The 27,266-nt window shown below is 44.2% G+C and overlaps 1 protein-coding gene across 3 annotated transcripts in view; it reads left to right on the forward strand.

The window, feature by feature from the left end:
* MTHFD1L (methylenetetrahydrofolate dehydrogenase (NADP+ dependent) 1 like) overlaps nt 1–27,266 on the forward strand; it is a 185,731-nt gene that overhangs the window by 122,950 nt on the left and 35,515 nt on the right. For 2 of the 3 annotated variants that reach the window (XM_034991005.1, XM_034991007.1), the window contains 2 exons: nt 11,583–11,690; nt 14,467–14,619. In XM_034991005.1, coding sequence (XP_034846896.1) covers nt 11,583–11,690; nt 14,467–14,619 — 261 coding nt within the window. Of the gene's footprint in view, nt 1–11,582; nt 11,691–14,466; nt 14,620–16,860; nt 17,886–27,266 lie in introns of those variants that run through there. The other variant, XM_034991006.1, reaches the window with a different exon arrangement.

Below are 27,266 nucleotides of genomic sequence, written 5' to 3' on the forward strand. Positions count from 1 at the left end.
GGCATTAAGTCCATTCACATTGTATATATAGTTATAAATTTTTTTTTAAAGATTTTATTTATTTATTCATGAGAGACAGAGAGAGAGAGAGAGAGAGGCAGAGGGAGAAGCAGGCTCCCAAGGAGCAGGGAGCCCGATGCGGGACTCGATCCCAGGACCCCGGGATCACGACCTGAGCCGAAGGCAGACGCCTAACCATCTGAGCCACCCAGGCGCCCTATATAGTTATAATTAATAGGATTTTAAAACCTAAAATGATATTTATGCACATCTCTGTATGTCTTTTATATTTCCCAGTAATTGGAAAAAAAAGAAAGAAAGAAAAGAAAAGAAACCCCACTGTAAGGAGAAGGGATGTGCTTTGTTTTTGTTGCCCTGGTCCTTGTACCATTATCTCCCCCCTCAGGCCCTTTGACCTCGTCTGGCTCCTTCCTCCCTTTTTCAGACTTGCCCTTGGCCTGCCTGCTCCCAGTGTCCCTTTGAGCTCTCCCCGCTTGCTGTGCAACAGAATGCTTGGAGTATTCTATTAGAAAGCGGCCCCTTCTATTTTCCAGACAGTTCGGTATCTCATTCAGAAATCCTACACTCTCTCATGTTCTGCTTTCTATTATGATCCAGCTCTGGTCTTTTAAGTCCATCATCAGCCTCTTGTCCCTGGCCTCCTTTCCACAATTCAGCTGCAAATTCCCACATTGCCTTCCCTTAACCAAACCACACCCTTCTGCAGACACACCTCAAATCTCCATCAAACTAAGATTCTGTTTCAGCCCTGGCTTCTGTGTTTTCTGTCAAGTCTCATTTGGCCTGCAATGTATCGCTTCCTCGTCAGCCTACTAGCTGCCTCACCCTTCTGTCTTTGGTAGGTTTCATCAGATCAGAGCCTATTGTTAGAACCCGCCCAGCTTCCTCAATGCGGTCTACTCTGCCCCACGTGATTTTGGCGGGCACGTCCCAGCTTTGCTTCCTTGGTGCTAGAAATAGCACCTGACAGGAAAGAAAGCGTGGTCTGTATCTGTTTCACTTGGGCATTCCACAGCGCTTCCTGTAATTTCATTTAAATGCTCTCTTGTCACTAAGATAGAAGTTTCCAGAAATGCATTCTTGGATCTAAAATCATGGGCCAATTAAGAAAGGCTGAGGAATGTACAGTGGACCATCAGGGTCCCCCCTCATTAGCCAGCCACCTTCTACCACCACTCCATCCATTCCCCGGACATTCTGACTTAAATTTAGGTGACAGGAGACCATTGTGTAGGGACAGTATCCTTATCCACTTAAGGAACGTTACTTAATATTATCACAGATACTATCCTTAAAGGTACCACATACAACATACCACTTTAAAAGAAAAACCTTCAACTTTAGGGTTTTAGGGAAAAAACACTCAAAACAGCATAGGTTTTCAGTCACTCCAGTATCGGAGAGTTTGGGGACTTGTTTTAGGAATAATTTTTTATCAAAAAATGATTTCTGTTTCCTTTCATGAAAGGAGAGTTGACCCTTGAACAACACAGGTTTGAACCTTGCAGGTCCACTCATGCGGATCTTTTCCAGTAAATGCAGTACAGTCCTGTAAATGTATTTTCTTTCTTATGATTTTCTTAATAACATTTTCTTTTCTCTAGCTTACTTCATTGTAAGAATACAGTCTGTAAGACATGTAACATACAAAATATGTGTTAATCAACTATTTATGTTATGGGCAAGGCTTCCAGTCAGCAGTAAGCGATCAGTCGTTAGGTTGGGGGTGGGGGGGCAGTCAAAAGTTATTCATGGATTTTTGACTATGGGTGAGGGTGGTCAGTGCCCCAGCTCTCACATTGTTCAAAGGTCACCTGTAGTTTACTGTGCTCTTCAGTGAGACTGTTACACCCAGAGTTTTTTCTTTGGACGCACATCTCCAGGAGATCCATGAGGGAAATTATGACTCCTGCTGAACAGCCAAGAAAAAGAGACACTTGTAAAAACAAGGGCTCCTTGCACGTGAGAATAGAACCCAAACCACACCTTGCATTCATTTGTATTAGTCTTAGAACACATCGAGGTTTATAAGCAAGGTTTGTGGAAAGAGAATCAACACATATGCCATCAAAATACATTATGTGTTAGTTAGCAAAGCCACATGCTCAGGCCACAATCATCCTTTCCTCGTTTGGATGGGAAGAGATCATTAAAATCACCTAAAGGGGGGGGAATCGGGGGCGGGGGGAGACGAACCATGAGAGATTATGGACTCCAGGTAACAAACTGAGGGTTTTAGAGGGGAGGGGATGGGGGAATGGGTTAGCCAGGTGATGGGTATTAAGGAGGGCACGTATCGCATGGAGCACTGGGTGTTATGCTCAAACAATGAATCATGGAACACTACATCAAAAACTAATGATGTAATGTATGGTGATTAACGTAACATAATAATAAAAAAAAAAGAAAAAGGAAAAAGACTATCCCAAAATTAATAATACACTATATGTTAACTAACTTGAATCTAAATAAAACCAAAAAAAATTTAATTTAAAAAAAAAAATCACCTATTCCTAATGTTCCTTCCTTGACATTGCTGTTATGTTCTATTTGAGAATATAAAAGATCACCCATGTGAATTCCTTATGGTCCTCATTTGATGTAGACAAATAGAGATTCATTGGCGATGAGCATTTTTTCTATTCCCGGACCCCAGCTATATCCACCACACATCCCGGTTGCCTTAGGAGAACGAGATTCCTCTGGGAGTCTTCTGGGTTAACCTGTTGCTCAGAGCAAACGAGCCAGCAGGGATAGCTGCTCAGTGAGCTGGCTCATGGAAGTCAGCACGTCCACCTTTAGTAGCTCAGATGTGCTGGTTTTCAGCCAGGGACAAGCTTTTTCAAAGATACAAGGGTCCATTGTTCTCAGTAAGAGCACTGCCCCCGTGACACTGAAGTATGTTGCAATGAACCCCTGATACCTTCTGTGTGCTCGGGATAAATTAACATCGATGGTTTCACGTTATACTTTCATTTGAAGTACCAGAGAGGCTATTTATACCAAACTGCACTTGTAGATCACTTAAAATTCATGCCTCGGGCGCCTGGGTGGCTCAGTTGGTTAAGCGACTGCCTTCGGCTCAGGTCATGATCCTGGAGTCCCTGGATCGAGTCCTGCATCGGGCTCCCTGCTCGGCAGGGAGTCTGCTTCTCCCTCTGACCCTCCCCCTTCTTATGTGCTCTCTCTCTCATTCTCTCAAATAAATAAATAAAATCTTTAAAAATAAATAAATAAATAAATAAATAAATAAATAAAATTCATGCCTCATTTAAAATACAAAATAGGAATTGACATACTTACTGTGGGTCCAGAGATTTCTGTTCAACTAACAAGTTTATTAATTGATCCTTCTCTTTAAACATTTTATGGGCATTGGAATACATTTTGCTGGTATCACAGCATAGGATTGCTTAACTTAATTTTTAAATTTTTATTTAAATTCCAGTTAGTTAACAGACAGTGTAAGATTAGTTTCAGATGTATTCAGTGATTCAACACTTCCATCCAACACCCGGTGCTCATTGCAACAAATGCACTCCTTAATCCCCAGGATCGCTTAACTTGTATGAATTTCAGTCTATGGCCTTGATAAAACAATAGAACTTCCAGTGTGGCTGCAGAATGTGTTCCAGTACTTCAACAGTTGTGGGCTTGAGAAATTCTGGGTTATTGATAGTAGAGTATTATTGCTTAGTGTTTTCATGGGTCTCCTAAGAGACCCTCAGGGCTGGTGACTTTAGAACTTGACCTCCCAGTAAAATGAGATGCAACTATGTTGTAATACCTTCACACTTCATTTTCTTTGATTCTAGAAGCTTTTTAACTCTTCTTTTAAATTTTGTTCTATTTTAGTTTTATCCTGTTTCACTTTCTTCTTGTGCATTTTCTTCTTATGAAAAAATACTTTAAAAATTTAAGTAATTGCTTTTCTGGAATTTGTAGACCAATTTTATTTCACTACAAAACAGGTCTTAAATAATTTAATAGGGGCGCCTGGGTGGCTTGGTCGGTTAAGCGTCTGCCTTCAACTCCGGTCATGATCCCAGGGTCTTGGGATCAAATCCCGCATCAGGCTCCTTGCTGAGCAGGGAGCCTGCTTCTCCCTCTCCCTCTGCTGCTCCCCCTGCTCATTCTCTCTCTCTCTCAAATAAATAAAAATTTAAAAAAGAGAGAGAGAACATTCCCACCATCACAGAAAGTTGCCATTGGACACCTCTGTTCTAGAGTGCTTCCATTACTTAAATATGCATTTAAGAGGTCTGGGAGGGAATAAATGTAGAATATGTTCAGAGTTATGATCTTGGTGAAGATGAAGATTTAACATGACATTAGTTCAAAAATGATCAAAGATACTAGCATCAACACCAGACTTTGTGAAGGGGCTTATTAACATGTTAAGCAATTGTGCATAATACACGTAGAACAGTCCTATTTCCAGAAGACACTTTGTGTTGCCATTCACACCTTGACACGTGCCTTTCCCTTTGTGTAGAATCACCTTTCCTTTCCTTGCTTAATTAAAACCTTTCCCGTCCTTCAAGCGTGACTCGACTTCCTTTATACATGTCACCCACTTTTGCTGATTCCTGTGCCTTCCCCTCTGCCCTGAAATTTTCTGTCTTCTTCCGTCTTTAGTAGTAATGCTTATGCAGAGCCTTTATCACACACTCTCTTCTGTCACGTTTGTGTGATGTGTCACTGTCCCCACCCCATCAGAAGTGCTTTGTTCAAGAGGTGCCCAAAGTCCTTTGCTTATCATGACATCTTGAAAATACTTGCCCTCGGTGGTAATTTATTCATTCAGCAGATGTTTGTGGAACGCCTACTGCGTGCAAGCCACTCTCCTAGACCTTAGGGAGAGGAGGGTAAACGATGTGGTGCACAAAGAAATTAGTAAATATTTATAGAGTCGGGGAAAGCCAGGAGTGATTAATGCATAAACATTCATAATTTATTTTACCATTTTATTTGTTTTCTAAAAATTGCCATTTAGAACAAAGCAGTGTAAATGAATATCAAGTTAAGATCAAGATCATTGGAATGAGCTTGGCTCTTTTTTTTTCTTTTTCCTTTAACGGTTGCACTTCTCCCCCAAAGTGAGCAGAGGTACAACAGGAAGTCCCTTGCCTACGGACATAATATAAATAGGTTGTATGCAATGGGAACTACCTTATCAGCATGGTTTTTTGTTTTCATATTAAACCCAAAAGATATATGAACCGAGATCATCTTTTTATTTTATTTATTCACTTGTACATGTGAGTGAAAAAGAAGAATTGTAGTAGGGTCCTGGAAGGATTCTGGTCTTGGGATACATAGCTCCATCTGCTGATCACTCGATTCATTCAGCGTGGGGCTGCAGGACACACGCCAGGCAGGGGACGGGTGGGGTGAGGTGGGGGGGAGGGGGTGCATTCTCTTCGGCTCACGTTGGACAGCATTGCACGTGTCAGAGCTCTCAGGGGAGCACCCTCACCTTCTCCAGGCATAGCAAGACTGGGGGCAGGGCATCAAAAATGTGGACTTGCCGGGGGCAGGTATCAGTACTTGTTGGGAAGCATAGAGGTCTGGCATCTGAGGGTAAGGAGGGGAAATAAAGCACCCAACTAGGACTCATGCAGCTGGCCCTTTCCTGCTTTTCTACACGTTGTGTTTGGGTCATCTGTCATGTTTGGGTGGTAGCAATTTTCCTATAGGAATTTAAAAAACCGTAATTACACAACTCACAAAGTCAGTCTGGCACCTGCTTGAAATTCGCAAAATACTTTCAAGTAAACATTAGAAAGGAAGGCGGTTTAGTCGTAGACCAACAATATGTATCTCTGAATGCCCAAAAGAATTGAAAGCTGGGTGTCAAGGAGGTATTTGTCCAGCTGTGCTCATCACAGCATCATTCCCAACCGTGAAAATGTAGAAGCAACACAAGTGCCCAATGGTGGATGAATGGGTAAGAAAAAATGTGGTGGATGCATACAATGGAATAGGAAGGAAATTCAGACACAGGCTACAGCATGAATGAACCTTGAGGTTCATGCTAATTGAAATAACCCAAGTGTAAAAGGACAAGTGTTGTCTGATTCCACTTGCACGAGGTCGGTGGCATAGCCAAAATTCAGAGACGGAAGGTACAAGAGCAGTTGCCAGGAGCTGAGGGCAGGGAGTTAGTGTTTAATGGAGCCACGGTTTTAGTTTTGGAAAATGAAAATAGTTCTGGAGATTGGTTTTACAACATGAATGTACTTAATATGGAACTATGTACTTCAGAATGCTTAAGATGGGGGCGCCTGGGTGGCTCAGTGAGTTAAGTGTCTGTGTTAGGGCTCCGGTCATGATTTCGGGCGTCGGGCTCCCTGCTTAGTAGCCATGTGGGGCTGGCAGCTACTAGACTGGGAAGCATGTATATAGAACATTCCCACCATCACAGAAAGTTGCCATTGGACACCTCTGTTCTAGAGTGTTTCCATTTCTGCTTCTCCCTCTGCCCTTCACCCTGCTCGTGCTCTCTCTCTCAAATAAATAAATAAAATCTTCCTTAAAAAATAAATTAAAAAAACAAAATGGTTAAGATAGTTAACTTCCTATTATGTATATTTTACTCTCACTGAAAATTAAATATACATCTATTTCTTGAAATGACATATATTCCTGTTTAAAAACCTGTAATGCATCAGCTAAATACCCACTCACACTAATTCTTCACTAATCATCCTTCTACTATTACCCTGTTCACATGTGAGCTCTTTAATTATTATCTTAATAGAAATTGCTGACCTTTTCGGGCACCTGGGTGGCTCAGTTGGTTAAGCATCTGCCTTCGGCTCAGGTCATGGTCCCGGGGTCCTGGGATCAAGCCTCTCGTTGGGCTCCCTGCCCAGCGGGGAGTCTGCTTCTCCCTCTCCCTCTGCCTGCTGCTCTACCAGCTTGTGCGCGCGCTCTCTCTCTCTCTCTCTCAAATAAATATTCTTAAAAAAATTGGCTGACCTTTTAATTTCAAATCATAACCTAGAGCTCAGTAAACAGTGCACTGTGTTCCTTAAGTATGTTATAAGTAGTACTATCTGTTTTGTTGTCATTTTGTTTTACTTCCGGAGCAAACGTAATTCTCTTTGTCAACCCTGTGGCCCTTGCTCCATAATGATAGCGCTTAGGGTTGGTGCGGAGTGACGTGCACAGCTCCCCTTCTCCACGTTGCTTCAATGGTGGTAGCAGAACAGTACACAGGTCCTACCTGCCCATCGGAGGGAGGCGGGAACCTAAAAAGGGGCCGTGTTCTTTCTTAGGCCCCTCGCCCCGGAGAGGCCACCCAGCGGTGCTGTTGTGCCCATGGGGACACTGCCTGTGGCCCAGGACCCGCTCTTACACTACTTGGGGAACACAGTACCCTGAGATCGGACTCCCCCCGACCAAGCATGGTCATTGTGCTTGCTCTGTGTGATGCTAGAAATATTTTCCAGCATCCTCTTAACTTCTGTTTCTTAAAAAGGTTTGCTACTTGCAAAGCATTTATTGACCAGCAGAGGAGATCATATTAGCTTAAGCGCAGGGTCGAAAGCAAGCACTTCAGTGCCCATCAATATGTTATGCTAATGAGTGAGATCGGAGGTTCAGTAAAAAGTCCCTTCTCGTTGCTGTCTTCCGCACATCAGTACCTGAACTTTCTTGTAATCCTTACAAACGTTGGACCACATGGAATCCTTGTGTGGTCAACGGGTGATACTCATTCTCCAGGCGGCTGTATTACATCCCACCTCTAGCTGGTCCTTGACCTCCAAGAGTTTATGGGCTGGGCGTTCTTCCCACCTAATATGAATGTGGTGTCATTCACAGTAGAAATCACTCTAAGGCTCTCTCTGTAGCCCATCCTCAACTTTGCACTCATGCAGTAACTCTTTCTACAACATTCCTTATACTGATCTCTCCTGGAGTGGACAGGTCACTGTTTAGGGAGGCAGCTCTGGTTATTACAGCTTTTCCTTAAACATTGGGCTGAGAATGACTTCACTCTCATTTCTGCCCATACAACACATTCTGCCTTCCTGGAAAATAATGATCATTTCTTTCTGGAGTTGTTCCTACTAGAGGTGCAGATTATTTGCTGATTTCTTCCGTGACGTGGTTTACAAAAGGCCCCTTTGCCATCTAGTAGATTTCAGTGTCATAGTTTGATCCTGGGACCATTACCATCTGATGTCCATCAGTGCACCCTAAAATAGCCTGAACTTCGCCAGCAGCCCCTCACTGCCAGGCCCTATTGAACCCCTGGTCCTGTGTAGCACCCATATATGTTAAGAGCATTCCAGGGCCATCTGGACAGACGAGAAGAGAAGGCCTACATGTGCTTTGGGAGGCTCAGTAAAGGCTTCCTGGAGAAGCTGACCTTGGATATGGACCTTACAGAGCTCAGGCAGTCTTAGCCCAGACTGAGCTTGCAGGATTACAAAGAGGCTTTATGTGTAAGGGCCCAGAAGCAAGAAGACATGGGGAAAAGTTAAGAGATGCAGACCTATCCTAGGTATGCTTCAGAGCACATATTGTGCAGATCCTTAAATGTCACAACCAGATTGTGTTCTTCAGTAGGCCATGGCAAGCTGAAGATTTTTTAGTTTTTCTTAGTTAGTTACCTTCTAGGGAGGTTAGACTGTGGTAGAGTGGACGGTGTATTGAAAGGGAAGAGACGGGGCGCCTGGGTGGCTCAGTTGGTTGAGCGACTGCCTTCGGCTCAGGTCATGATCCTGGAGTCCCGGGATCGAGTCGCACCTTGGGCTCCCTGCTCAGCGGGGAGTCTGCTTCTCCCTCTGACCCTCTCCCCTCTCATGCTCTCTCTATCTCATTCTCTCTCTCAAATAAATAAATAAAATCTTTAAAAAAAAAAAAAAGAAAGGGAAGAGACCAGTTAGGAAGCTTCATGATGGGCTAGACCATGAGCATCTCAACCAAGGCAGGAGTACTTAGAAGGATTATTGCCCCCACATCCTCACCTCTACTTGATATTCTCATGCTTTTTGTTCTTGCTAATCTAATGAGTGTGAATTGGATTTTCATCACTTTAGTTTGCCTTTCATTGATTATTAATGAGATTGGGCATTTTTTCATATGGTTATTAGTCACTCCTTATGCCCAGAATTAAATATTTGTTTGTCTTTTTCTTCATTTGTAGGAGGTTTTTTTTAATTCATTCCAGTAGCTAATCTTTTTTTTTATTCTTATGTTAATCCCCATACATTACATCATTAGTTTTAGATGAAGTGTTCCATGATTCATTGTTTGTGCATAACACCCAGTGCTCCATGCAGAATGTGCCCTCCTCAATACCCACCACCAGGCTAACCCATCCTCCCACCCCCCTCCCCTCCAGAACCCTGTTTGTTTTTCAGAGTCCATCGTCTCTCATGGTTCGTCTACCCCTCCGATTTCCCCCGCTTCATTCTTCCCCTCCCACTACCTTCTTCTTCTTTTTAATCTTTTGACTTTTAAATATTTGCATGTATCTACCTTCTCCCAGACTGTTCCTTAACCCCTACCCTTATTTATGGTCTTTTTTTTAATACAAGAAATTTTAAATTTTGATGTCATATCTATAAATCATTTCTTTTAGGGTGTATCCTGTTCTTGTTTAAGAAATCCTTCCCTACCTCATGACCGTAAAGAGAGTTCCCAATGTTTTGTTCCCATTATTTAGTTTTTTAATTTCAAAAGTTTTGCCTTTGTTCTGTATTGGGTTTATTTGGGTACCAGTTGTGAGGTAGGAATCTTAATTTTATTTCTCTCCAGCCAAAAGTCAGTTGGATAGTCAGCCCTTTCCCTGTTTTGTGTCATTTCTACTATATACTATCCCACACCTGCTGTGGTATCCTTCTGGGTTCTTTCTTATCTTCCATTGATTGATTTGTCTAGTCGTGTGCCAATACCATATGGAATTAATTACCATAGTTTTGTAGTATGATTGATACCTGGAAAGGCCAGTCCCCTATCTTTCTTCTTTTTTTATTTATCTTTGAAGTTATCTTACCTAACTATGCTCTTACTCTTTGTTGTGAATTTAAGAATTGGTTGGCCAAGCATCCCAGAGTGCTCTTGGGATTTTTATTGGAATTGCATTGAGCTAATAGGTTATGTTTAAGAGAACTGACATCTTTATAGTATTAAGTCTTCTCACCAATGAACAAAGTATTCCTCTCCATTGATTCAGACCATCTTTTATTTCCTTCAGTGAAAGGGTATAATGACTTGCACCTTCATTTATTATTTGTTGAAACGTCCAATATTTCAGTTCCAGACTACAGAATAACTCTATAGTAATAAATGCTAGAATAGTGAAAAACACATTTTAAAGCAGTTTGGGGTTCTATCAGATTGAGGGGATAGAGCTAGCTTTTATTTTCTCCTGTTGGATAACTCTCCTTCCTGTGTGTATCAACAGTAATTCATACAAATGTACCATTTGCCATTGCCGAGCAAAGTTTTGGAACAGGCCATGAAAGACTTCTGCCCCTTGGTTGACATTCATTCCACCAGTGGGCACTTGGCCCAATAGCTATTCACCAGACAGTAAATCCACTAACTGCATGACGCCTGTGTATGTTCTCTGCACAGTAAAATTATGAATGATTTTGTCAAATGATTGGCGTAAATAAGGGTCACTTTATCTATAGCATATTCCTTTCCTAATGAACCATTGTTTTTTCTCCAGATCACTTTCAGTATTTTACCAGCCATCGGCATCCGAGCTTCCCATCCAGCATTATGGAAGGTTGTTTCTCTGCACCCCACACACTCATTTGCCCATACCTAGCCTTCTTGGATTCTTTCCCAGCCTCCATGATTTCCCATAATTTGCTAAACTGACACTAGTTTCAACCTCTTATTTCCCAATTAAGTGATCACATCAGCATTTAAAATATCAGCCCATTCTGGGGTGCCTGGGTGGCTCAGTCAGTTAAGCATCTGACTCTTGATTTCAGCTCAGGTCATGATCTCAGGGTCATGAGATTAAGCCCCGCATTGTGCTCCACGTCTGCTCCTCTCAAGTCTGTTTGAGAGTCCCTCTCCTCCCTCTCCCGCTGCCCCTCCCCACCCCCGCTCGTGCTCTTGCAATAAATAAATAAATAAATAAATAAATAAACAAATAAAATATTTAAAAATATGTATCAGCCCATTCCTACTCACAAAAAAACGTACTTGTTTTTAATATTGCTGTGTTCTCTGTCATATAACCTGAGTTCAGAGGCACTTAAACACCAGCATTAAGTATTTGTTCAGGAGACTCCTGTTCTGACTTATAAGACCGTAGTATAAGGTACATTTTTTTAAAACAATGCAATGGATAAAAATGATTAACTAGATAAGCAGCCTTGGTTGGCTCAAAATCTAAAGCTTATTGATGCTTCTTCATACTCTAAGGGTGATAGAGGAAAGAGTATTTGCTTCAAATGCCACGGCTCTTGAGGGGGAAATCTGGTAGGAAATTTTAGGCGACTGCAGAAAAGCTCACTCAGCTTTCCTTCAGTTCTTTAACCGGATTAACATTAACGATTTCATTGTCATTTGTGTTTCTCCAGCTTCCAATTGTAGAAAAGATAAGAACCATTGCGCAGGCTGTGTATGGAGCCAAAGATATCGAACTGTCTCCTGAGGCACAATCCAAAATAGATCGTTACACGCAACAGGTAAAAGTTACACTTTTAAGGGGAAAAAAATCCGCCTTAGGCTCTTAAAATACTCACCTTGACGTAAGGACTGTTATAAGTCTCACCAGCCGAACATGATTTAATCTACGTGGTCTACAAAAATTGAATTAATATCCGTGGGTTGTTTGTTGACTATAAACAGAACAGTCGGGCGAGGGTGTATACCCTCTGATAGATACATCATTGACTTTCGTGGTTATCAGGTGGCTGATATGGGTGGTGTCATATCTGTGATAAGAGGTGGTTAGTCCCTCCTGCTCAGCCAGAAACACTGAAACTTCTTGGATGTGTGGCTGTGTGTCAGAGCTGGATGATGTGTCGCACCCCCTCTTCATTGCAGGGCTCTTCCTATCTTAAAAATGTTACACGGTGCTAGGTAAGGCAAGTCGTCATGCAGCTTTTAAATATGGGGGTGTTTGGTGTTCCTTTTTTACGCAAGTGGTTCACTGGCTTGGTGCTGAGATTTTCCACCCAAGTTGAAGGTCCTGTCACCGTCTACCTCTAGAGAGTGACAAAGGCAAATCAGCAAGTGGCTGTGAAGGTGGTGGGGACTCAGCCGCCTGAGTCTGGTCCTAAAAATGATCATGTTTCATGGATTCCATCCACTGCAGCTCATTCAGCCACCCCGACCAAAATGACCCTAAGCCCCGGATGCCCCCTCCGGTTTGCTATGATATGATAGAAATCAAAGCACTTCCAAGAGCTTCATCATGAGCATCACGGATCTCCTTTTTTCAATTCCCAACTCCTAAATCCTATTTGTAAATCGTATTTGACATTATGCTGAATATACCAGTGCTGACCAGAGTATTCTCCCAGGTTTGGTAAGATAGTCAGCAACTTGTTTGTTCGTAGAATTTTCCAAGTATGACCTCGGCTTGTGCTTTTAAAAAATAAATAATTCCCTTGGGGCACCTGGATGGCTCAGTCGGTTAAGCGTCCAACTCTTGATTTTAGCTCAGGTCATGATCTCAGGGTCCTGGGGTCGAGTGCTGCATCAGGCTCCACGTTCAGTGGGGAGTCTGCTTGAAATTCTCTCTTTCTCCCACTGCTGCTTCCTTGCATGCTCTCTCTCTCTCTCTCAAATAAATAAATAAATCTTTAAAAAATAAATAATTCCCCAGAATTATTCTACACACCGGCATGGATCTGCAGTGAAATTTCACTAGTATATAATGAAATGAGTAAAGTGAGGTCATTGTCATGAGTCTTTTTTTTTCACAAGTTTTTAATAATATTTAAGGACTATTATTTATTCTAACATTAGTTCCTTCCCTTTTTTTCAGTCTAAAAAACTTCTTTTTTATATGAACTAATGTGGTGCTAGTATATACCATATTGGTTTTTTTCTTTTTTTAAAATATCTGTACTGGCGGGGCGCCTGGGTGGCTCAGTTGGTTAAGCAACTGCCTTCGGCTCAGGTCATGATCCTGGAGTCCCGGGATCCAGTCCCGCATCGGGCTCCCTGCTTGGCAGGGAGTCTGCTTCTCCCTCTGATCCTCCCCCTCTCATGCTCTCTGTCTCCCATTCTCTCTCAGATAAATAAATAAAAAATCTTTAAAAAAATATATATATCTGTACTGGCAAAATGTTAAATTGGAAACCTACATCAGTTCAAATTATTTCACTAGTTGAATGATCTCTAAGACCCAAAATTCCTACCAGAACAATTGTGATTGTCCCCCAGCAGAATTCTGATCATTGTATGAGAGTATTCCAGCATTTCAAAAAAGAAAGGCCCCACCCCACAAATGAAAATACCCTAAAATCGTCCAAATACTTTTAAATTGAATCATAAGAAAGTCTGCATGCGTTACCTCTGAAGACTGCATTCCTTTTATCCCTGTCTACTGAGGGAATATTCCGTAAAAGTTATGTGTTCAGTATGTGGTTGCCATTAATTAGCAAAGTCTCTAAAGGGACACTATGTACCCTTTAATCGGAACCAGGCTGCGAGGACACTGTCCTTTTTGTGAGACCCACATGTGACTTCCTGCCCTTTCACCTTTGGAACTCTGGGTCAGGCATTGCCTTTGGTCCTTAAAAATAAGAGGCTTAAAAAGTGACCTCATCTTAGTTCATATAATGTAATCGCAGATCAAATAGCCATGATTCATAAACCAACACAAAGGGACCCTTTGCTTCCTGACAGCCTCCAAGAATGAAGGAACAACAGGACTGAGAGCCTCATTACAGAGCCTTTCTCCAGATTACCTTTCTGAGCCCCAGATATTAATATCCTTGGAAATAGTTTCAACAGCTGCTATTGCTTCTACTTTGCCTGAAAATAGCCACACTTTCTCCCAAACACACACGTCATGGCGCCTTCCTTAAGGAGATTTCTCCGAGATAAATAATAGACACCCTCGGGCACCTGGGTGGCTCAGTTGGTTAAGCGGCTGCCTTCGGCTCAGGTCATGATCCTGGAGTCCCGGGATCGAGTCCCGCATCAGGCTTCCTGCTCGGCAGGGAGTCTGCTTCTCCCTCTGACCCTCCTCCCTCTCATGCTCTCTGTCTCTCATTCTCTCTCTCTCAAATAAATAAATAAAATCTTTAAAAAAAATAATAATAATAATAGACACCCTCAACCACGTGACGGTCACTTGGAAATGAGGGTTCATCCCATCTTCTTGCCCAGTGAACCGGCACCTGCCGTGTGCCTGATCTGAGCCTCGGGGATGGTGTGTAGTCAAGTTGAACACACACAGGAGCCTAATTTGTACTCAGTGAACACCTTTCCTTTCCTTTCTTACAGGGTTTTGGAAATCTGCCCATCTGCATGGCAAAGACCCACCTTTCTCTATCTCACGAACCTGACAAGAAAGGTGTACCCAGAGATTTCATTTTGCCCATTAGTGATGTTCGGGCCAGCATAGGTGCTGGGTTCATCTACCCTTTGGTTGGAACGGTGAGTAGCATTCTCCAGAAGCCTCCCCCAGGCTGTGTGTCCTGATGCCTTCAATCCTTATGTTCTGCCTACACTTTGCAAGCCAGGTGTTAGGAAATAATAGGACTTGCTATTTTTCTAAACATTCTCTTCCACCATGTAAAACTCCTCTGCCGTCATGGTTTGGATTTTTCTTTTTCTTTTCTTTAAGATCAGGTGTTCAGGATCTCTTGAGTCATAAAACTGATTCCACTCACAGAACTCGGAAGAGAGTAACTTGGTACAGTTCGGTCTGATGTTTAAACAGTGGAATGGCTTAGCATAGTGTCTCTGGACCTTTTTCACATTATTGTATTCAAAATGATAAGATTTTACTCTATTCAGATAAATGGAGGTGCCTGCTCATGCCAGGCTCATGCTATGTTAAGAATATAGATGAAAGCAGATGTTGAACAGGGGAGAAGCAAGGATAAACATGACAGAAGTGAGAAGAGGGTGAAGGACCATACTCTAGAAATGTCTACATTTACAGAGCCCTGCAAGGAGTCTGGGGGGACCCGTTGAAGGTCTGGGGGGTGTAAGGAGACCAGGGCTTCTTTATAGCCAACACAGTGATAGACCTTCCGTTGGTAACCATCAGTGGCCAAAATCCGACTTCTCATGCTTGGAGTGCTCCTGGATTAGATTTAGAACAAAAAAAGTCTAAGTCGCCATTATCCTTATTGTTGTTGTTACAGATTGATCCAAGTCCAAGCAGGAAACATTATAACAATTTTTTTAATAAGCCCATATGGCTCTGTTGTGCTGTAAATAAGCAGTGGATAGGCAAAAGTACATAAAAAATGCAAGATTTTTGCCTTGATGTTTATACATTTCATCTGATGTTGGGCAAAATGTTTTCAGTAGGCATCTCTTGAATTCTTTATTGCATCTGAGGCGTAGAGTTACCAGTAGGGGTGTCAGGAGCACAAGAGCACCTAGAAAGCGTGGAATTGGCATTCTGAATGCCCTCAGCCAGGGGTAGCAAGAGCAGCTTCCGACTGAGGTGGGTGAGAGAGGAGGGTACGTGGAAGAAGAGAGTCACGAGTACTTCACAAAAGCCGCAACCTCCGACCCGGGGAAACAGTGAATTTCAACTCAAGGGCACAATGTACATGACAGGCCCAGAGAAGTCCAGTGTGGCTGGGGTTGGACGGGATGGGGAGGCTGAGAAATGGCATTGGGATAGCAAGACGGGGCCAAGCTATTACAAAGCTTGATTACATCAACGGGAACTTGGGTTTTTCTCCTGTGCACACTGGGGAGTCACTTCAGGATGGTTTCTGCGTTTGTTTTGGGTTTTTGTATTTTTTATAAGAAGAAGAAGAAGGTGATCTGATTTTTATTTTAGAAAAAGAGCTCTGACAGCCAATGGAGAATGTTCAGAGGGCCAAGGGCCAGAGCCAGGGAAATATCAGTTGAGGCCAGAGTTCATCAAGGTCAACACTGCAATCACTGAAGCTAACGTGGAGAGAGAGGCGACTTTGAGACATATTTAAGGGTAGCCACCTACACATGGGGTCATGGGGTGGGCCACTTGCAGCTTGACTGGGATGGTGGTGCCGTCAGTCCTGGAAGGAACACGGTGGGAGGCAGATGGGCAGAGCCAGAAATGAGTCTGGCTTAGATGTGGAGGACTGCGAGGGTTAACAGGATATATAAAGTGGTCTGTGGATCTATTAGAAATACAGACACAGCACTCAGAGGGAAGGAATAGAAAGGAAGGCCTTGAGAGTTTTAAGAATATAGATGAAAGCAGATGTTGAACAGGGGAGAAGCAAGGATAAGCATGACAGAAGTGAGAAGAGGGTGAAGGACCATACTCTAGAAATGTCTACATTTACAGAGCCCTGCGAGGAGTCTGGGGGGACCCGTTGAAGGTCTGGGGGGTGTGAGGAGACCAGGGAATCCCACAGGAGTCCGCGGGAGGGTAGCAACAGTGTTGGTACAGGGAGAAGGGTTGAAATTTTATGGGTGCCGAATGACCTTTCCAGAAGGGAGGAGGGGCGTGATTGCAGAGGGGCACAAGGGAACTTTCTGGGGTGATGGAAATACTCTGTATTTTGATTATTTTGATTGTGGTGATAGTTCCATGACTATATACCTTTGTCAGAACTCATAGACCTACACAATAAAAAAGATGAATTTTATTGAGTATAACTTAACTATACCTCAATTAACAAAAATGGATAGTGAGAAGAGTTTGCTTTTTATGCTCCCTAGAATGGCCTCAATGATGGCAGCTCCTCAGTGCTAAAAGTCTCCTGAGCGTTGGTCAGTGAAGGCCTTTGCTTAGGAATAAGAGCACAGCCTGGGAGAGCAGCCCAGAGAGACTGGAAGACCGAGAGACGAGGGGCTGTGCTGCGGAGCGGGGGGCGGGGGGGCAGAACTGAGGAGAAAGTCAGCCTCCTTCAGAATCTATCCTGTCTTGCCCAGATTAAAACCCCGCAGTATCTCACCCAACAAATTCGTTCATTCATTCATTCATTCATTCAGCCAGTGTGCATAAGGCACTGTGTTCAGCGCTCTGGGTAATCCCCCAAATAAAGAAGCTTTCAGTTCTAGCAGCTTACAGCTAATAGAGGTAGATAGAACTGAATTAGAAAGACAGTGGTTTGGTATAAAAATTAGGAACCAATAATTGATAGCCTTAATAGTTCTGAGCATTTGATAGTCATTAAATAAAAATCATCATATAATCTAAAATCCTGTGGTCACTAATAAGCAAATGTATGCTATGCATCCTTGCCCGTCCCGCCACCACCACGTGTGAGAGCAGTTCTGACATCAGAATTCTAGAACCGCCGCTGCTCCACTCATAGGACAACGACTGTGTGGATTCGACCCCGGGGGGGTGGCCGTGGGCTCACTGGGTGTCCTGAGGAGAGCCTTCTGCCACCGTGTGGCGCCCCCACCTCAGGGCAAGGCGGGGAGCATCAGTGAAACAATCCAGCCTGAGGAACCAGGAAGGAAGTGGTGTCTGACTAAAGAAGTTCCTGGAAGTCAGGGAACGGTCACGGTCACATGGAGGCGGTGGCCTTAGAGGTCCGCTTTCCATGCCGGCAGGAAGTTGCGCGTGGATCAGGGCAAACGCACCGCTGGGAGGCCAGGATCGCCTAATAAGGGCTGGTATTTACTTTTACTTGATCCCATTTTGGCCCCTGCCCCAGTCTGCTGAAATGCTTCCAACATTCATCACCCTTGCAGGAGACACGGTGTAGTAATTTCCTGCCGAGATGACCGAGAGAAAGGGGAATGGGGACACCGGAGGGGCTGGTTCCTGCAGGTGGGAAAATTCTAGCATCGTGAGTCACTCTTACTCTTAATCACAAAACGTGCTTATTTGAGTACTTGTGAAACACATATCCGTCTATCCACTCCGGAAGGAAAGCCCAAACTCAGACCTCAAAAATCAGAAAGCTTCTCATTTTTTCTGCAGTGTTCATTCATTCTCTCAGTCTCTCATACAACCACGTGGAGGTGAACAAGATCAAGTCCTTCCCTAATGGGTCTTATGATGTACCCTAGTAAAAGAAAACATAACAAGTACAGAAAGCTGTGGACTTGAGAACAAAGGAGAAGCACCCTCTGACTACGTAGTAGGTCTAAAAGGGGAGAATGTCAATAAAGCAAGTCTGTCCTCAAAACAATAAACATCTCCAGCCCTGCTGACTTTGAGCAATCACGCGGTAAAATGCTGGGGAGTTCAGTTTTCCCCTCCAGATTTAGCTTTGTAAATATTTACTGCCTAACCTCCCCTCCCCCACTGTCTTTACTTATAGGCCGATGTTTTTTGCCATTTAATTTTTTCATCATGTTCTATTTACTTATTACACAATACAAAAATAATGGTAGTAAATACCATTAACTGCCGTAGACCCTTCACCAGTACATTTCACTTTTCCCCAAGCCGTTTGTATAGAAACACCCAATACAAGGATTACGCAGCTTATGGACATCTGAGGCCTTTATTACCACTCTAACGTGCATTCACAGAGTTTCCCATCTGGCTGTAGCTAATTTTTCCTTTGTAAAATAAGTCTTCATTCCTACTAAGCACCGTATGTATTCTTGTTTCTCTTTAGTGACATACTTACGTATTATTTCTGGCATATTATTGAAAGCTCCAAAATAGTACAAGATTCTTGCTCAGCTCCTCACTACTTAATGAATCTCCCTGTAAGAAACAGTTTAACAAATACAGATCTTTGATGTGGGAAGAAAAGAGCAAATTGTTTTCAAGATTTTCCTACCCTGTATTCTACAGATTACCCTGTTACGTTATGTTTCCAAAATTCTTTCAAAGCTCATGGTTTATGGTGTTCAATAAACCGAATAGCTTATAAAATTTCTCCAAAACAGTCTTGGGCCAAAAGAAATCTACTAGGTGGTCTTTGTCTTCTGGTCACATTGTTTTGATATTGTCTTTAAGTTTCTATAATTTACAAGGGCTCTTTAATCATGTGGCGTAAATTTCACGACATAAAAATATTAGCCTGTAAGTGAAGTATGTGCCATGATAGAATTGAGAAGTAAATTACACCCCACATAGAGAAAGACTATGAAAGACACCAAAATGGTAACACTGGGCTGCTATATTATAAATAGCTTTTTTTCTTTACTTTTCTGCTTACTTCAATATCTGCATGGAGCATGTGGCCCTTTTATAACATGAAAATACAATAAATAGTGGCACCTGGGTGGCTCAGTCGGTTAAGCGTCTGCCTTCAGCTCAAGTCATGATCTCAGGGTCCTGGGATCGAGCCCCGAGTCGTGCTCCCTGCTCAACAGGGAGCCTGCTTCTCCCTCTCCCTCTGCCCCTCCCCCTGTTCATGCTCTCTCTCTCTGCCTCAAATAAATAAATAAAATCTTAAAAGAAAAGAAAATACACTAAATAGGCAGGTGATTAACTAAAAGCACTTGGAAACAATGTTTATATAAGGCCAGTCGGTTGCCAGGGAGTCAGGACACATGTGCAGCAGGTGGAATCTGGCAGGTTGCATCACCTTGCCCATCGCAGCTGCCCTGCAGGGTTTAAACACCTGTAAAGTTGAGACACTGAAGGAAGCACAGAGGACTTAGGATGTTCCCATAAGAAATGCACCCCTGAGTGTGGTTCGTCTGGTTCTGTCTAATGTCTGCTGGCCCCAGATCTGCTATGGAAGCACAAGACTGTGTTTTCTCTGCTCACTTGTCCAGGGGCTCTTCTTGGCCACCGTCATGGGGTAGAGAGCAGATGAGTATGTCCTCCCTTCTCAGGCGCTCTCACACAGCTCTGCATGGAGCTCACAGCTGCATGGAGAGGTGTCCAGCTACCTGTGAATTCCACCAAAGGTCCATTTGATGTTAGTGTTCAGTGTATCTGACTATTCTCTTTCAAACACGCACCGAGCCTCCCAAAGAACTTAGAAAGAAGTCCTCATGTAGTGAGGCCCTCTTGAATCTGAAATCTTCTTTATTGACAAACATGGGGCATAAAATGAGGACATGACGACTCTCAGGGACAAGAATATGGGCTAGAATCTTGGGGTTAAGCAGCCTCCTGGTTCACACCTAAGGGATTATGTTGTCCTAGGCTGCTGATATGGGGATCACTGCCAGGTAGAGCATTTCTGGGAGGCAGAGCTGCCCCTTGAAACCGTACAGAAATAGACTGAGTGCTTTCGCCTCACAGACTGACAAGCAGAGAAAGACATCTTGGCTGGGGACTAGACAATGCAGCGGGTCAAAGCTCCCTCCTCCCTTCCCACGCCCTTCACTTTGGTCCCTGCACTCTTCCTGGAGCAGAGCAGTGTTGGTGTGTTTTTTGCTCCTGCCATGATTGGCCTGGCCTGGACCCATCATGGTGTGCGGGTCTATCCAAGGAAGAGGGGCCGAAAGATCAGTGGTAAAGCAAGCAGTTTATGGAGCGAACAAACGAACGAGCACTGGTGTGGCCTTCATTTCCACTCTGACCTGACCCGGCTCCATCTCTGCCCAGGTCTGACCTGGTCAGCCGCTGACTGCATTGCTTGGCCGGGCTCTGGAAAGCAGGAAACTGCTGGAGTGTAGTTGGGAAGTGAGTGATGTCATCCACAACTCATGCTGGGTGGAGACTTAGTGGACTGGGGGGCAGGGGGTGGGGGGAGTGAAAAAGTAGACTGTGGCCCCACCCCGCTAAGTCATGGCCGGTTTGTTCTTTCTCATGTTTTGGTTAAGCTCACTTTGTAAAAGTATGTCCTGAATGTTTAGTTTCTACTGGATCTGATTCAGGTCAGCGACGTTATTCTCAGGCTCCGTGGGGATATGTTCTCTCCTCTGTGTGCCGGCCCCACTTAGGGACATGTGGTTATAAACTTGCTTCACTCGGTTAAGCATGAAGGTGAATTAATTCAGACCTTGTAGGTTCAAATCAAATGCATCACTCCCCACATTTTCCAAAGATTTATGGCCAGTTACGTAGTGAAAAAATTAAACATTCACTCTCTGGGCTGCACTTTAAGATTTTATTTATTTATTTGACAGAAAGAGAGAGAGAGAGCACAAGTAGGCAGAGCGGCAGGCAGAGGGAGAGGGAGAAGCAGGCTCTCCGCTGAGCAGGGAGCCCGACGTGGGGCTCGATCCCAGGACCCTGGGATCATGACCTGAGCTGAAGACAGCCACTTAACCGACTGAGCCACCCAGGCGGCTCCCCCCACCGGGGGTGTACTTTAAATGCAGTGGATAAGCAGTCACGTAGTAAAGGGCTCACTGTCCCATGAGATCATGCGGAACTCCCTTGGCCATGGAGCATCCCTCAGACCCTCAGAAACTACAAAATCACCCCCTCCTTTTTACTCCTTGCCCTCCCTCTCTTGCTTTCCCTGCCTTCCCACCCCAATCCTCCCAAGTAAACAAAGAATTCTAAGCTGATTTCTTTTGAGTCCTGCGAATAGCCTTTCTGTCTCCCCTGCTCCTTGGCCCTGGTTACCCCAACCACCTGAAATGAACCAGCCTTCCGCCCTGTTCATGGCTCTCCCTCTGCAGCTGGGCTCTGTTTCTTCATACCATGTCCTTTCACTCCGTTCCTGGGGATCTGCTTGGTTTCCTCTGCCCACCCAGCTTGGGACCCCTGCCCGCTGCTCTTCCTCATCTCTGCATCAGAATTTCCTGCTTTCTCCCCAACATGCCTTCCTCTGGCTCAGGCATCCACTTGGCCCCTCCCCCCGACGTCCCTGCAGCAGGCTGCCTGGTTGCTTTGTGACCACATCTTCCTCCCCAGTGTCCAGAGGCCAGCTACACGTGTGTCTGTCCAGCAGGAGAGAAGTCGTCCCTGTCTTCCGGTGTGACATGTTTTAGGGGAAAGGAAGGTGACCAGCAGCACTCTCGAGTTCCAGAAACCGTTTATCAGATTGACGAGCCAGGGGAAGCTCTGTGACTCATGAAAATGACATTTGTTCTCTATTGCAGAAGGTTGCCTAGGTCCAAGTCCATTTGCTTACAGGATCTTTTTTCGCCCCTAGTTTGATGCTGATTTATTTTTAGCATAAATATAAAATTACTTTAAATGAAATTGGCCTTGGCTGGGGTAATAGGCTGAGAAATAACATTTTCAGATATCTCTGTCATTGAGTTTAAGTTTTCACCTATGGTTATCAATCCCCATGTGTTGGTTCTTTCTTACTTTTCTACAAACCGAGAAGAGGGTGCTTACAGTGCTTAGGCATCCAGCCCTACAATCGGTATATTGATCTTTTGTTTTCTCTAGGGATTGGTGAAGTATTGGCCCGTTTCTCCTCCACTTCCATCTACAGCCTACTTGTTTTCTCCCTGTGTTTGGTTTGGATTTAGAGCATAACATTGATAATGGAAGCATTCCCCAGTCCAGAACTTCTGAAAGACACCCATAGAATTATCTGGTACTCCTGGAGCTTCTCTTTAATTCTGTGCCTCTTTGTTGTATACTTGGATATCCCAGTCTTTAGTAATATGCATATAATCAGAAGCAGCTCAGTAATTTATGTGAGAGAAATAAAATTAATACAAACGAGAATACCGGTTTTCCCAACTAAAGGGCCCAGCAGTCCTCAGAGTCAGTTTGAGGGCGTGGTGGGAATGGATGAATAGAAAGAGAAGCTAGATTTATCGGAAAATATCACACTTTAAACCTACAATTATAATTTTTGAGGAAAATATAATTGATAATATCTGAATTCAGGGCAGTTTACAGGCCTAAATATATGTGTTCATTCATGTATCCACCCATGGATATCAGATTTTTAAATGTTAAAATACATAATTGACATATTATGTGTCTCCATAAAATATCTGCTGTATATCACTTTTGAAAGAATTGGTTGTCCTTTAGTCTTTACTAGGTATCACTGAAAATTCAAAATATTTTATACCAGTGAGTATCACAGATCTAATTTAATCAGGGAACAAATGTAAAGCTCTTAGGTATTGGGGATATAACTTATGTTAGATTAAGTGATCAAATGGAGGTATTTATTTATAAGTCCCTGGACGACCCGTAAAGAAAATTCATAGACATATTGCCAACCCCTTGTAAGAATTTGCTGGGGTGACTGCATTAAGTATTAGTAATAAAGGCACCACAGTCTGCCAACGAGGAGACCTAGGGCTGGCAACAGAAGTTGCTGCATCAATCATGGACATCATTCTTCTGTTGGAGACTCATTCCAACCCCAAGAATCAGCTCTAGAGACTGTAGGACCCATAAAACTATCTTCCTTACACTTTCCAAAATCCATCATCCCATTCCCAAATTTATCTGTGTTTCTCCTCTGAATACAGACTTCCCCAAACTCCAGACCTTCTCCCCAGGACTGGCGTTGGGGAGACGGTCCCCTGCGACACCTGCTCACGTCCAACCAGTCCATCTCTCACTTGAGTGTGCCCTTGACCTTGTGCCGCCAGCTCCACCCAGCTAAGAGGTGGGGTGTCTGTGTCTTTCCCACGCCGCCTTGCCCAGCATCTCCTGTTCATCCAGACCCTCCTGGTAAGGACCATGTCTTCAGTTCTCTTGACCTTTCCACCCTTGGAAGCCCAGTGTAGAACATACATTTTGAGCCGCCTGTGTGTGTTGGTAGCCTGCCAATTCCACAGAACTCTCTGCCGGTGTGAACTCACCCTTCGTATGATCCCAAAGTGAAGTTCCAGTTGGGAAAAGCAGTCTTCTGGGAAGTTCATAGCAGTGGCTTTAGTGCCCACCAGCCGTATCTGCTCATAACCCCAGCCTTTCCCAATCAGTGCCCTAGCCTTTCTTCTTGAGCCCGTTACTGACTATAAACCAGGTCCAAATATATATATATATATTTTAAATATTTTATTTATTTATTTGACGGAGAGAGAGAGACAGTGAGAGAGGGAGCACAAGCAGGGGGAGCGGGAGAGGGAGAAGCAGGCTTCCCGCGGAGCAGGGAGCCCGATGTGGGACTCGATCCCAGGACCCTGGGATCATGACCTGAGCCGAAGGCAGACACTTAACGGCTGAGCCACCCAGGTGCCCCTAAGCGTTCTTGATAGATGGGCTTATTAATATCTTGCAGCTCTATGTACATGTGGTGGTGGGGTCCTGTACAGTCTCTTTCTTGTAGCAGGATAACTTGCCTTTGCTACCTGAGGGTCAAACCAACTAGGATCCCCAGGCAGGAGAGCCTGCATCTCTTGAGTCATTGTTTCCTTATGTCCAAGTCTGTGCCCAGGCTCTGGCCATCTTTTTTTTTTTTTTTTTTTAAGATTTTATTTATTTGACAATGAGAGAGGGAACACAAGCAGGGAGAGTGGGAGAGGGAGACGCAGGCTTCCCGCAGAGCAGGGAGCCCGATGTGAGGCTCGATCCCAGGACCCTGGGATCATGAGCTGAGCTGAAGGCAGACGCTTAACCTACTGAGCCACCCAGGTGCCCCCCAAATATATTTTTATTACTGTGCTTACATACGGACTCGCAGACCAAGTATCCCACCAAATGGTACGGCTTGGCAGTCTGGCCATTTGTGTGGAAACTGCTTATCCACATTTTGCATGGATGTATCCAGTCCTCCTCCTGTGTGCTGCATCTTCCATCCCTCCTTCTCCTCCTCCACACAACAGTATTTTAACCACAGGTCAGACACTGTTCCCAGTGCTTTATACAGATGAGCTCATTACTCTCCATACCAGCCCTCAGAGCATGGTTGATGATAAATGGCAAGGGAGAGTGCTAGTGTTCTGAATATTAAAGCTTATGAGGTCTTTACTCAAGAATAACTTAGATTGTAAATGTCTTGATGTTTTCTTTTCGTGGATCAATCAGTGTGTTTTCATCGTGCCAGGTGTGTTAAGCCCTGACACACATAACAAAGCATAAAATGTGATGTCACCCTAAGGGGGTTGGAGAATATTTGGATTAATAAGGCGTCAACATTTTCAAAATCGCAACAAATAGCTTGTGCGTTTGCTTGCCGAACGAAAGATGTAAATGATAAATGCAATAGAACTTCAAAGAAAGCAAAGGCCACTTGGGAAGATTGGTTCAAGATGATGGCTTTGAATGACATACTGAGGTGTACTAGGGCTTTTGAGATTTTGTGGGCAGAGAACCACCCTGGTCGTGATCTCCTGAAGGAGAGACTGAGGCCAAGAGCCTTTGAGGGGCCTGTGCCAAGGTCTGAGTGAATGTCATGGGCCGGTGACGGGGAAAGGACAAGGGACGTGGAGAGGAATGTGTGTGTGCTGGGAGACCAGTAGAAGTCACAGGAGCCAACAAGGGATGGAATGTGAGGAAGGAGTGTCAGGTGCCTCCTGGGACCTAGAAGGCTATACCTGGAAAGAGCAAAGATGGCAAGCTGCTGTGGCCGTGAACGTGGAGACTTACATGTTGTCTGAGGTGCCCACTGAACTTCCTGCCGAGTCATCTGTGAGACAGAAATTAGTTTCCTGCACTGCCAGGAGTGACACTTGGAGAGTTTTTTACAATGGAGTGATGTACAATTTCTAAATTTTGTTCCAATTAAAAACATTTTTGCGTGTCCGATTTGCACGGTGCACTGAGGTTACCAAGACCAGAAACACCCAGCCCCTGCCCCAGATGCCTTATGCTAGGGGGAGGCGCTAAACACATGCATGCCAGCAACGTGCTGATGGTGCCAAGGTGCAGAGGGATACTGAGGACTCACGTCGCTTGTGAGAAGGAGCAGCAGTGCAGAGAGCCTCCCGGCTGTGCCCTCGAGGTGTCCTGAAAAAGCAATGCTTACGGGGGTGGGGGGCTCAGGTGAAGCGTTCCAGACACAGCAGTGGGCAGGAGCCCCACCATGGACGGCCTTAGTGGCCATAGCTGGGAGTTGAATACAGGGAGAGTGAGCCATCAGAAGACCTTAGCCAGTGGACTGATGTGAGCAGACCATTTCAAAAGCTAGCAGTCTCTGAATGGTGGCCCCCGGGGGGGGGTGCTGCATGCCCACAATGCGCGCTCTCCGGGCCATTCTTTATTGTCTTTTTTTTTTTTTAAGATTTTATTTATTTGACACAGAGAGAGAGCACAAGTAGGCAGAGAGGCAGACAGAGGGAGAGGGAGAAGCAGGCTCCCCGCTGAGCAGGGAGCCCGATGTGGGGCTCGATCCCAGGACTCCGGGATCACGACCTGAGCCAAAGGCAGCCGCTCAACTGACTGAGCCACCCAGGCGCCCCTCTTTATTGTCTTTAAAACAGAGAAACAAAACCTCTAGCAGTTTCCATCACCCAGGCTGTGTGAGTCCTTTTACAGGATGGATCTTGTACCAGGTAACCAAGGAGGCTCGAAGTGTCAAAACGGACAACTCCGGGCTGGGTCAGGGGACAAATGGGGTGCTTCTGCACTGTAGGGCTGCCTGTGAGGACAGTGGAGAAATACTCTTTCTATATCCATTTAGTCATTAAGCCTCAATTATCTGGTTTCTGAGTGAGCTGTTATTTGCTACGAATCAAAAGCTTTTAAAGTTGCTTCAAACTACATTACACAAATAAAGAGAATTGGCCTACAAATAAAGGAAGCAATCTCTTCTGTGAGGCGCCATGCATTATTTGTCTGACTTGCACAGATATCGCCGATCCATTAGAATCCTCCACTTCCATCTTCTTTGCTGCTCTATCACAGTTATTGTAAGTCCACTGGGACCAATAACCTGAGTTTCCCTTAGCTTTGCTCTCTTTTTTTATGGCATGGTTGAAAGCTATTTCCAAATGGCAAAGAGTTAGCTTGTCATCAAACCTATAAAATCACAATGATATGTGAAAGGCTCCCTTTGAGCAGTGAAAAATCCTGAGTACCGCTCGTATTAAGAGACAGTTTTTAGTTTGGGCCTGCAAATACTTGTTACAAGGACTGGTCTGCTAAAGGTCAGTTTGAGGATGGGCAGTCCAGCTCCCAGATCCACACTGGTATTGGCCTTCTGTCCCTAATGAATTTAGCAGATTACTCCTTTGGAGTCCTTCATGCTGATTAAAAACTATTTACTTACCAGTACTTTTCACGTGGGTAAAATCATTACATAGATGGCTGTAAGTTCTCTGTTATTTATAATAACCATCACTGACTTTTTCTTCAAGCTGTTTTGACAGCTGGAGGTCATTTTATTTTTGATAAGTTTGTCATAAAGAATGGAATGTGCTCGATTTTAGAAATGGAATCG

Source organism: Mirounga leonina, unplaced genomic scaffold (genome assembly GCF_011800145.1).
Source record: "Mirounga leonina isolate KUSES-001 unplaced genomic scaffold, KU_Mleo_1.0 Mir_53, whole genome shotgun sequence".
NCBI classification, from domain to species: Eukaryota; Metazoa; Chordata; class Mammalia; order Carnivora; family Phocidae; genus Mirounga; species Mirounga leonina.